Source organism: Cibotium barometz, chromosome 35 (assembly GCF_041138505.1).
Source record: "Cibotium barometz isolate CiBa-2024 chromosome 35, ASM4113850v1, whole genome shotgun sequence".
NCBI classification, from domain to species: domain Eukaryota; kingdom Viridiplantae; phylum Streptophyta; class Polypodiopsida; order Cyatheales; family Cibotiaceae; genus Cibotium; species Cibotium barometz.
The window spans coordinates 45,699,133-45,710,058 of record NC_141080.1 but is presented as its reverse complement, the minus strand read 5'-3'; the positions used below and the strand labels follow the sequence as shown (position 1 = coordinate 45,710,058).

Below are 10,926 nucleotides of genomic sequence, written 5' to 3'. Positions count from 1 at the left end.
TCACACTAGGCCGACTAAACTAAAAAATGGACCCAATCACTGTTACTAGTCTTAAGAAAGTATGCACATGAAGTCTTTCGACTTTTCCTATTTGACATTAAAGGCCACTTTATATATTCCAGCATCGTCTTACAAAACTATAAGTGCCCACTATTCAATCAAGATAGCAAAGCACCTTAGGGTAGGTTGGGCAAATTAAACCATGTTAACCTATAAAGTGGTTAACATACACCCCTTCCTAATGGTGATTGCATCCTCACGTCACCCAAGTCTCTATCAAAGCTATTGTTGGGGGTGGAAATGTGTGGATGGTTTTTAGGATACAGTTCAGAATCCATCTGCAATTAGCGGGCATGCAGGGCATATTGGTGATGGTAGGTAGCTTGGTGAGGCAGCTTGGAAGGTAGGTGAGAAGTAGAAGTTTTTTATGTGAGTCCTCCTTCTGTTGTGGACATGGCTTGGGCCTTTGAAATTTGTGTAGTTAGGAGAAGTGGCCCACACCCTGTGATTGGCAGAATGAGCTTCATAACCACCATGGAATGATTTTCAAAGGTACATGTCGACTCGAATCTTCTTGGCATGACATGAATGTTAGAAAACAAGCTTATTTTCTAACAAGGAGAGAAGCTCACACGTATACAAGAAAAAAATCTTTCTTATTGGTTTCTCAAGATTACAACTATGCTCATCTCCATACAAAATGAGACATAATATGAATTTATGTAGGCATGGTCACCTAGGGTTAGGGTTTGAATCCCTAGGGTGACTTCACACACACACTCTCTACCCACACCCTTGTTCACATGCCAAGCATATTTTCTAACAATGAAAATATGCCCCGATATCACAATGTGATTCTTAGAGATTGGGTTTCTTTGTGGCTATATGTTGGTCAGGGAAAGGTTAGGTGTGTGGAAATAAAGTCAAAGCAGAGCTTTCATTTGGAGGTACCTACTTGTAAGGTTAATGTGTTTCTAGGGCAATGGGTCCTACCATGGACTAGTTGCCATGGTCCCCCCATCCAGAAATGTACCTAGAGGGTTGGCATTGATGAGGTTCATTGCAAGTGCATGTGTTCATGTGTGTCATGAGATGCAAGATGTGAAAACGTTTTGATGTATGCAGGTGATGTGCATGGGCGATGAGCGAAAGGTGTGCCTTATTTATGTATTCTTCCAAACTCAAAGATTTCTCCAGCTCAACTTTTTTCTTTGACTCTCTTTACTACTTTCCTTGGCATTTATCCATTTTCTTGGGGAGTCAAGATCGTTATATTGTTGATGATGCATGGCAATGGATGCCCATTAGCTATAATAGAGTTGGGTGGTGTATCTTTCTCAAATGATTAGAGAACATGTGATGGGGGAAGTTTTCAAAAGGTTTCTTCTTAATTAAGGAGTGTCCAAGTGATGGGTGGTACCCTCGTGGTACCATGGGCTAGACTTGTGCCCGCGCCATAGTCTCCCCATCCAAAGATGTACCTGACAACTGTTGCGGCACGATGAGGCTTAGTGCAAGTGCTTGAATGCATGGGTGCAAGAAACATCAAGTATCTTCATTGGGACTTGGTGAGTGAGAGTGGATTAATGCTACCAACCCCACAAAGAGCTTGCCTTTTTGCAACTACATTATGTGTGTAATGTATTCAATTGCTCTCACTTGGATGGATCCAAAGGACTCCCACTCTTAGACCACATTAGGAATAGCATAATAGCTTTTAAAAGCATATGATTTGGGGATATATGCATGTCATATAGTAGCATAAAGTAGGATGAGGGACCAAAGTAGGAAAATGGTGGCATTTTAAATAGAATGGTAAAACATGGAAAAAAGTTAAAAATTGACAGTGCAAGCCTTGTGAAGGAAAGAAGTTAAAATGGTTGAATGAGAAGAGAAAAGGATGGTCTAATATATGCATGTGCATGCGAGAGAGAGAGAGAGAGAGAGAGAGAGAGAGAGAGAGAGAGAGAGAGCTTCTTTTACACTATTATAACTTTACATACATGTGTCCAAAGTGCATGTAATATTTCTTTAGTGTAATTGGTGGAATCATATGGTGATTAACTTTTCTCATCCTTCCATTTAGTTGATAAATGATACCGGTTGTGCAAGTTGAAATAAGTGGATTGTGGACTTGGGTTTCATCCTTCCACTTATTTGATAAATGATATTGGTTGTGCAACTTAGAAATAAGTGGATTGTGGACTTGGGTTTGGATGTGAAAGAATTTAATAGTTTGGTACACCGTGCTGGAGATGCACACTGGGTATATGAATAAAGGCAAGCATAAATGAAAGCAATTTTATTTACACAATGAGGGCATTAATAAAGAAGCCCGAGACATGCACAATATACAAGTTCTATTTATCATGACACTGAAGTATAAGGTTGTTGTTGGAATTAGGGTTGCAGGAATGCACACACAACTTCAAGAAGATGAGAAAGCTTGAGCACAACACAGTAGTGTATTATGAGTGCCAAAAATGAAAGATAACAAGCCCTAGAAGATAATGGGCGTATATACAATGCACGGGGGAAAAAACCTCCTAGTGAGGGAAAAAGTGCCCCGGCGGTCCTAAGTGTGTTCACACACATCACTACTATAATATGGTAACAAATCCCCCCTGGAGTGATGCGGTGAACAAGAGCTAGCACTCATGTATAGGGAAGTGTCTAGCTATGTGGACGAATCCACAAAAGGGAGTAAGCCCAAAGCTTTGCGAAAAGCTTCGAACTTCTCACGAGGCAGAGCCTTTGTGAAAAGGTCTGCAAGGTTATCCTGTGTTGGCACATAAGCCAAACTGATCTCTCCTGCAGAGAGTCTCTCCCTGACATAATGGTAGTGCACCTCAATGTGCTTCGTACGAGCATGGAACACTGGGTTCCGCGCAACTGCCAATGCGCTCTGACTGTCAGTGAAGATGGTGGTGGCAGATGGCTGCCCAACACCCAAATCAGCCATAAGGCGTCTGAGCCACACACACTCAACCGTAGCTGTGAAAGCTGCCCTGTACTCAGCTTCACAACTAGAAGTGGCCACAGTAGGCTGCTTCTTGCTCAACCATGATATGCATGAGCTTCCAAGCATGAAGCAAAAACCACTCGTGGACACGCGTGTGTCATAACAACCAGCCCAGTCAGAATCTGAAAAAGCATGTAAATCTGGCGGCAATGATCCCCCCTTGGGATAAAACAACCCAAGATGCCGAGTACCACTCAAATAGCGAAAGATACGCTTCACTGCCTGCCAATGCTTAATGCCTGGGCTATGCATAAATCTGCTCACCTGTGAGACTGCAAACTGAATGTCTGGCCTCGTAATGCATACATAAATGAGGCAACCAACAGCTGTCTGATAGAGTGTGACATCAAAGTGATCTCCAGCATCATGAAGACTCAACGTCAAACCTGTCTCCATTGGAGTAGCAATAGGCTTGCAGTCTTCAAGGCCAAATCTCCGCAACAATGTTTCAATATACTTTGTCTGACACAAAGCAATACCTCCATCACACTGCTTAAATTGTATCCCCAAATAATGATGCAAATGCCCCAAATCTGACATCTCAAAAGAGGCATTCAAATCAGCCTTAAAATCAGCAATATGACTCTCATTTGGTCCTGTGAGCAGCATGTCATCGACATAGAGAGCAATGATTAGATGTACACCATCCACACGTTTAACATACAAAGTGCTTTCTGTTGGACTATTCTGAAACCCATGTGCAGTCAAATATGCATGTATTTTTTCATACCAAGCTCGTGGAGCTTGCTTTAAACCATATAAAGCCTTTTTTAACCTGCACACTTTGTTTTCCTGCCCTCTTTGAACAAAACCACGAGGCTGCGATACATACACCTCCTCATGCAAATCTCCATTTAAGAACGCAGTCTTTATGTCCAGCTGATGTACATTCCAACCATTATGAGCTGCTAATGCACAGATGCTACGAACAGTGGTCATACGACATGTGGGAGCAAAAGTCTCATCAAAATCAATGCCCTTCTCTTGAGCATAACCTTTTGCAACAAGCCTAGCCTTATGGCGATCCACTGTGCCATCAGGCTTACGCTTCAATTTGTATACCCACTTAGTGCCAATGGCCTTCTTGCCAGGGGGCAAGTCACATAAAGACCATGTACCATTCTTCATAATAGCATCGTATTCTGCTTGCATAGCAGCCATCCAATTTTCTGAACTTTGTGCCTCATCAAATGAAACAGGCTCACTTTCATCGCACATACTAGAAACAGCCAATGCATAACAATCTGACGCATAAGAGGCACCATGAGAGCCAGAACGAGTGCGACTAGACAAAGGGGCATCCAACTTGCTGTCACGCAAAGTCTGCACCAGCCATCTAGGCATGTTCCTAGAGCCCTCAATCTCTTGTCTCTCATCCTCAAGTGCATCATGCACATCTGCATCAGATATAGGCTGATCTGTGCCATCATTTAAAACCTGCATAGGCTGAAAAACTGCCTCATGAGGTATTGCACTTGACTGTGCACCACTGAAAAGAGGCAACAATGTATCATAGACATCACGTGAGCTGATATCTGTCTCCTTAGTACATGAAACCAAGGGCTGAACTGCATCTTCCACAAATACAACATCACGGCTAACCAAAATGCGCTTTGTCTGTGGATGATACAAACGATAGCCTTTGCTCTCAGCACTATATCCAACAAAAATACATTTGACAGCTTTGTCATCCAATTTTCTGCGATGTTGCACAGGCACTAATGCATATGCCAGGCAACCAAAAACACGTAAATGGCCAACAGATGGCTTGCGGCTATGCCAAGCCTCATATGGAGTGACAACCTGTAATGCTTTGGTGGGACACCTGTTTAGTACATAAGTGGCACACATGACAGCCTCAAGCCAAAAACTATGTGGTAGACTTTGACTCTTAACCATACATCTTGCCATTTCCATGAGAGACCTGTTTTTTCTCTCAGCCACACCATTTTGCTGTGGTGTATACGGCACTGTACATTGGTGTTTTATCCCACGCTCAGCCAGAAATGCATTAAATTCTGAAGACATATACTCCCCCCCTCGATCTGAACGGAGGGTGCCCATCTTACTTTCTGACACATTTTCAGCCATAACCAAAAACTGTTTGAAGCACAAAAACACTTCGGACTTTGCCTTCAAAGGATATACCCATGCATGCCTGGTAAAATCATCAATGAAAGTCACGAAGTAAAGGTAGTTTCCAAATGATGGAGTTTGCATGGGACCACAAACATCACTGTGAACAAGCTGCAATCTGCGTTCAGCTCTCACTGATCCATCTTTGGGAAAGGAAGCACGCTGCATTTTACCCAATATGCAGCCCTCACAAACATGCTTGACAGGTGCCTCAAGCTTAGGCAAAGAAGACACCATTTCAGATTTCTGCAGGCGCAGCAAACTTGCAAAATTCAGATGACCAAAACGTGCATGCCACAGTTTTGCATTTGAAATAGCCTGCGTATCCATAATAGCACATGCTGAATCCTCTACACATTTGCCATCCATATTGAGCTTATACAGCCCTCGACATAGTGAACCAGATGCTACAATGATGTCACCACAAGAGAGATCATGAACAGTACATCTGTCATCCACAAATTTTACAACCAAACCTGTTTTGGCAAATGCGGAGACTGACAGCAGATTCTTTTTGATCCCTGGCACATACAATGCATCAAAAAGTGTAAAGGTGTTGCAATTTGCAACATTCAGCACAATCTGTCCAACTCCTTTAACGGGATAAGAGGAGTTATTGGCACAAGTGACAGTATTCCCTGTGGGAGCAGACTCAAGGAAAGTGAATAAACTGCGCTGCGAGGTGATATGCTTAGTGGCACCACTGTCAAAGTACCATACATCTGAATCTACTGCAGACATACATGTGTCATGCAAAGATGGGTCATAACTGCACTGCGCATTGAATGCCCATTCTGTATCTTGCACAACATTAGCAGATTCATTGTTAGAAGGAGAGGCATCTGCAACAGCCATACCAGCCTCTTTCTTCTTAGCCTCTTTCGCAGCCAGCTTAGGACACGCTTTGATGACATGATCATTTCCCTTACAGTACTTGCAAAATGTCTTCTGTTTATCACCCTTCTTCTCATCTTTGTCTTCCTTCTTTGGTTGCGCAGCATTTGCAGATTTCTGCTTACTAGAAGAAAAGCCAGCTTTACCTTTCCCGCTTCTCTGACTAGCAACGAAAGCTTGATCTGCGACACGCATAATATTCCTGTTTTGCCTTGACTGGTCTTCTTGCAGCAAAACAGAAACTAACTCCTCAAATGATAAGGCATTGGGATTGCCTTTCATCATCAAGCGAAGAGTGGAAGCAAAACCCTGATAAGAATCTGGTAGACCATTCAAAACAGTCTGCACAAGTGAACTGTCTGACAGGATTTCATCTGCAGAAATGAGCTGCTCTTTGAAATCCTTGATCTTTGTCAAAAAGCTATCCATTGAATCACCTTCGTTCATATGCTCACTCTCCAACTGTTTTCGGAGATAAGCAACACGAGCCTCATTTCTTGCCTGATACAATGTGGCAAGTACATCCCAAGCATCCTTAGAAGTCCTGCAGGAGCGAATATGTGGGATAATGGTACGTTTGACAGACAGCGCAATCAAGGCATGAGCCTGCGCATCTCTACCATCCCAACGAATCTGCTCTGCTGAAAGTGGTGGTTCTCGAACAGCTGCTACAGCACTTGTGCCTGCACCATCATCAACAGTACCTGTTTCTGATGTGTTTGCAGCATTCCCAGCCACAATAGGACGTGCATCAATACCCTGCACAATGTTCCATAACCCCTTTGCTACCAATACATGTCGCATCATATATGCCCACAATGGATAGTTGGTGCCATCCAACTTATCCTCAGCAGCCAACATGCGGAATACATCATTGTTGTCAGCCATGGCCAATGACTGTACTACTAGATGTAAATGCTGTCTGTAAGAGGAAAACCTGTATAAAATCGACCTGTGCTATGTAGCACAGCCCAAAACAGAAGAATGGGCACCTGTCCTGCAGATTTTAATCTTGACAGAAAATCTGCAAAGTAGGACGATTTTGCCTGCGCAGTACTTGGAATGCAAAAACGGAGGGCGAAATGACCTCAGATCAAAATTCTGAAACGACTGAGCCCTACGGGCTCACCCACGGCATATACTAACCTGCAGACGCTCGTGAAACCTCGTCGCAATCGGAGGAGATGAAGCGGCAGGTGCCGGTGATGCTGCCCGGGAGGAGGAAGCCTGCTCTGATACCAATTGTTGGAATTAGGGTTGCAGGAATGCACACACAACTTCAAGAAGATGAGAAAGCTTGAGCACAACACAGTAGTGTATTATGAGTGCCAAAAATGAAAGATAACAAGCCCTAGAAGATAATGGGCGTATATACAATGCACGGGGGAAAAAACCTCCTAGTGAGGGAAAAAGTGCCCCGGCGGTCCTAAGTGTGTTCACACACATCACTACTATAATATGGTAACAGTTGTGACCTTAAGTGTGATGTAAATCTCTCTCTCTCTCTCTCTCTCTCTCTCTCTCTCTCTCTCTCTCTCTCTCTCTCTACATTTCCCATGTACTATTGTAATTTGCATTAATTATTTGAAAACTATGATCATAAAGTTTAAGGCATGAATACAACCTACTAATATCTACTCAATGATTTACAAGTATATGAATAAAGGCAATCATAGGTAAAAGAATTATTTTCTTGACATGTTAGAGATGCACAAGTATATGAATGAAGGCAATCATACGTAAAAGAATTATTTTCTTGACATGTAGAGGACATTCATGAAGAAGCTCGAGACATGCACAATAGACAAGTGTTATTTATTTGCGACATTGAAGTGTAAGGTTGCAACCTAAAGTTAGATGTAAAGGACTCTCTCTCTCTCTCTCTCTCTCTCTCTCTCTCTCTCTCTCTCACACACACACACACACACACACACACACACACACACACACACATCCTCATGTGTTGTAATTTGTATTAAGTATTTTATACCTAACAAGATGTTTAAATCTATTAGAGTTTTCAATATTTCATCTTAGTTGGTCAAAATGTGATCTCTCTCTCTCTCTCTCTCTCTCTCTCTCTCTCTCTCTCTCTCACACACACACACACACACATCCTCATGTGTTGTAATTTGTATTAAGTATTTTATACCTAACAAGATGTTTACATCTATTAGAGTTTTCAATATTTCATCTTAGCTGGTCAAAATGTGATCATAACTTTTACAGCATAAATACAAGCTACTATTTTTTACTCCATCCTTTCATTCATGTGATAAGTGATCTTAGATGTGCAAGAAATAAGTGGATTGTGGACTTGGAGTTTGATGTGAAAGAATTCAATATTGTACTACAAAAGTTAGAGATGCCCAAGTATATGAATAATGGGAAGATAAATGAAAGCATTCTTGCTTGACATGTAGAGGACATAAATGAAGAAGATCGAGACATGCCATAAAGCACCCAACCTCTACTTTTGCTATTAATTAATCAAGATATTTTTTAAAAAAAATGTTGGACCTTAGGTTCTTTAAGGTTTTAGACCTTTGACACACAAGATTTGGTAGATTCATGTCATGATGCTGATGTGATGGAGGGGGTTAATTTAATGATGAAGGTGAAATTTAAAAAAAGGGGGAGGGGTTGCATGGTGAACACGTGCCCCACTCCCACTCCCTCTCCCTACTTGTGTACAGAAGCCCTCTCTCTCTCTCTCTCTCTCTCTCTGTGTGCATGGCGACCTCTTTCGTTCTCTTTCTCTCCCCCAGGTCTTTACATGACGACCTCTCTTGAATCTCTCTCGGCTCCATCTGCAAAGCAGAAGGGCACAGAGGGTAGCTAGGCGAGGAGGGAAGCCGAGTGGAGAGAGAGGGCATTAATTAAACCATGATTGTTAGTTTTTTATTTTCTCCAAGGTTTAAAAACATTTATTGAACCTTAGTATGGCTAGTGGCAATTAATTAATTAATGACAAAAAAAAAAGCTATAGGTACCCATGCCAATAGACAAGTGTTGGGGCATTGAAGTGTAAGCCTTAAGGTTGCAAACATAGGTGTGAATGACACACTCTCTATCTTCTCTCTCTCTCTCTCTCTCTCTCTCTCTCTCTCTCTCTCTCTCTCTCTCTCTATATATATATATATATATATATATATATACTATATTTATACTATACAGTTGTCTCTCTCTCTCTCTCTCTCAAGAGAGTCAGGTTAACACATGCTTGTAAGGCAGCAAGCAGACTGATAGCTGAGTGGGCCGTTCCCACAAGAATGCTCTTGCTCCTCTTTTGTGTCACCCAACAACACTGTTCTTCTTTTTCCCCATCCTCTTTGTCCGTGTACCTGCTGTCTGGTACGCTTTGTCGGGGCACGCCCAGGCCGTGATCTGCACAGCAACTCTACCTAGATGACAGTTGAGCTCCCACTCACACCCCATTTACAAGTTACCCCATTTACAAAGGTATAATTCTGTTGGTGAGCGGCAACGCCTCTTCATTATAATCACTTTTGCAGCAAATCTTTCTTCCAATTTTAGCCCTGCTTAGCAACATTAACCTAGCTCTAGAAGGTAAATTGAGCTAGCTGTATCTAGATTAATGTTTGGAAGCTGTTTGTTGTATATATTAAATGAGCTTATTATGATATAACAGCAAATTAGTAATATTTAAGCTACTGACTATTGGCATTGCTACTAATTGCTGTGTAGATGAACGCATGTAAAGACGAGATCGAGTGCATCTACGATCCACCACTGGACTACTCGGAGGTAACTTGAAGCCTAATATTAAGGGGAAAGCATCTAATAGCACTGTGATTCATTTCTGGTTCTCCTAATTACTCTAGTATTTAGGTTAAATTTCCGGATAATTAGGTTACATTCTATACTACTTAGGTTAATTGAGATGGATTGCTTAGGTTAATGGAGAAGATTGATTGCAGGTTCTGAGAGCTGGATCATGTGGTCGGCGGCAAGCAAGCTCAAGGCCATCCAGCGTACACGCCTCGCAAGTTGCAGATCTGATGCAAATGCAAAGCTCGACGTTGGACGATCTAGTGCAGTCGACGAGGCGGCCGGCGTCTTCATCGTGGAAAAACTCGCTCTTCTTCTGGCGGAGATTCAAGAAAAGCCAAGCAGCTAAGCACCCATCATCCTCTAAACCGCACGTGATTAACCCCAAGATTAGTGGTGTATCGTCAGATCAGTCGGCTAATAAGTCGCCGCCATGCAAGAGGGTTAAATCGGGGCCGATCTATAATACAAGCGATTACAGTGATAATTATAATGGTAATTATTATTCGCCCTGCATGTATGTGTATGGCAATGTAATTGCAGCTAAAACAGCACATTCACGTTCCCCTAGTGGTTCTGCCACCCCCATGGTCACCGACACAGCTTGTGTCGAGCACACATCAGACCCCTTGATCCACAGTAGCATTCCTTACTTCCAACTCCGTCACTCTCACTCACCTTCCCGCCTCTCCACCTCTCGCCTCCCCCTCTACATTGTCTCCTAAACCAGCCCTCCCTCATCATAAGATCTCTCACATACCTTCATCTTATCATTAACATCACTGTATAATCTTCATCTTATCATTAACATCATTTTATGATCTTCACTCCAACCCTTTTTGCTAATTTGATACAGAAGAACAGTCTAATCATAAAATATTTAAGCCCTCGCAACTTCCAGTTTTAATCTTGTCTACTAATACACTCTCTTTTCTCCACATGGAACCAATCACAATAAACATGAAACAAAAAAACAAAGTCACATTAGGTGTTCAATCATCACTTTCTCATGCATTGGTGACATGACATCTATGTAATGAAATAGGGAAGGTTAATATGGTTGTGATATTTATGTAATTGCC

At 42.2% G+C, this 10,926-nt stretch overlaps 1 protein-coding gene across 3 annotated transcripts in view; it reads left to right on the top strand.

The window, feature by feature from the left end:
- The window catches only part of LOC147618513 (uncharacterized), a 114,510-nt gene extending 103,833 nt beyond the window's left edge, over positions 1 to 10,677 (top strand). The window contains exons 1-3 of one of the 3 annotated variants that reach the window (XM_086774967.1): positions 9,258 to 9,514; positions 9,761 to 9,820; positions 9,994 to 10,677. In XM_086774967.1, the coding sequence (XP_086631093.1) occupies positions 9,461 to 9,514; positions 9,761 to 9,820; positions 9,994 to 10,569 (690 nt within the window). In that variant the 5' untranslated portion in view covers positions 9,258 to 9,460 and the 3' untranslated portion in view covers positions 10,570 to 10,677. Of the gene's footprint in view, positions 1 to 9,257; positions 9,623 to 9,760; positions 9,821 to 9,993 lie in introns of those variants that run through there. The other 2 variants (XM_086774968.1, XM_086774969.1) reach the window with 2 other exon arrangements.
- The last annotated feature ends 249 nt before the right edge of the window (positions 10,678 to 10,926 follow it).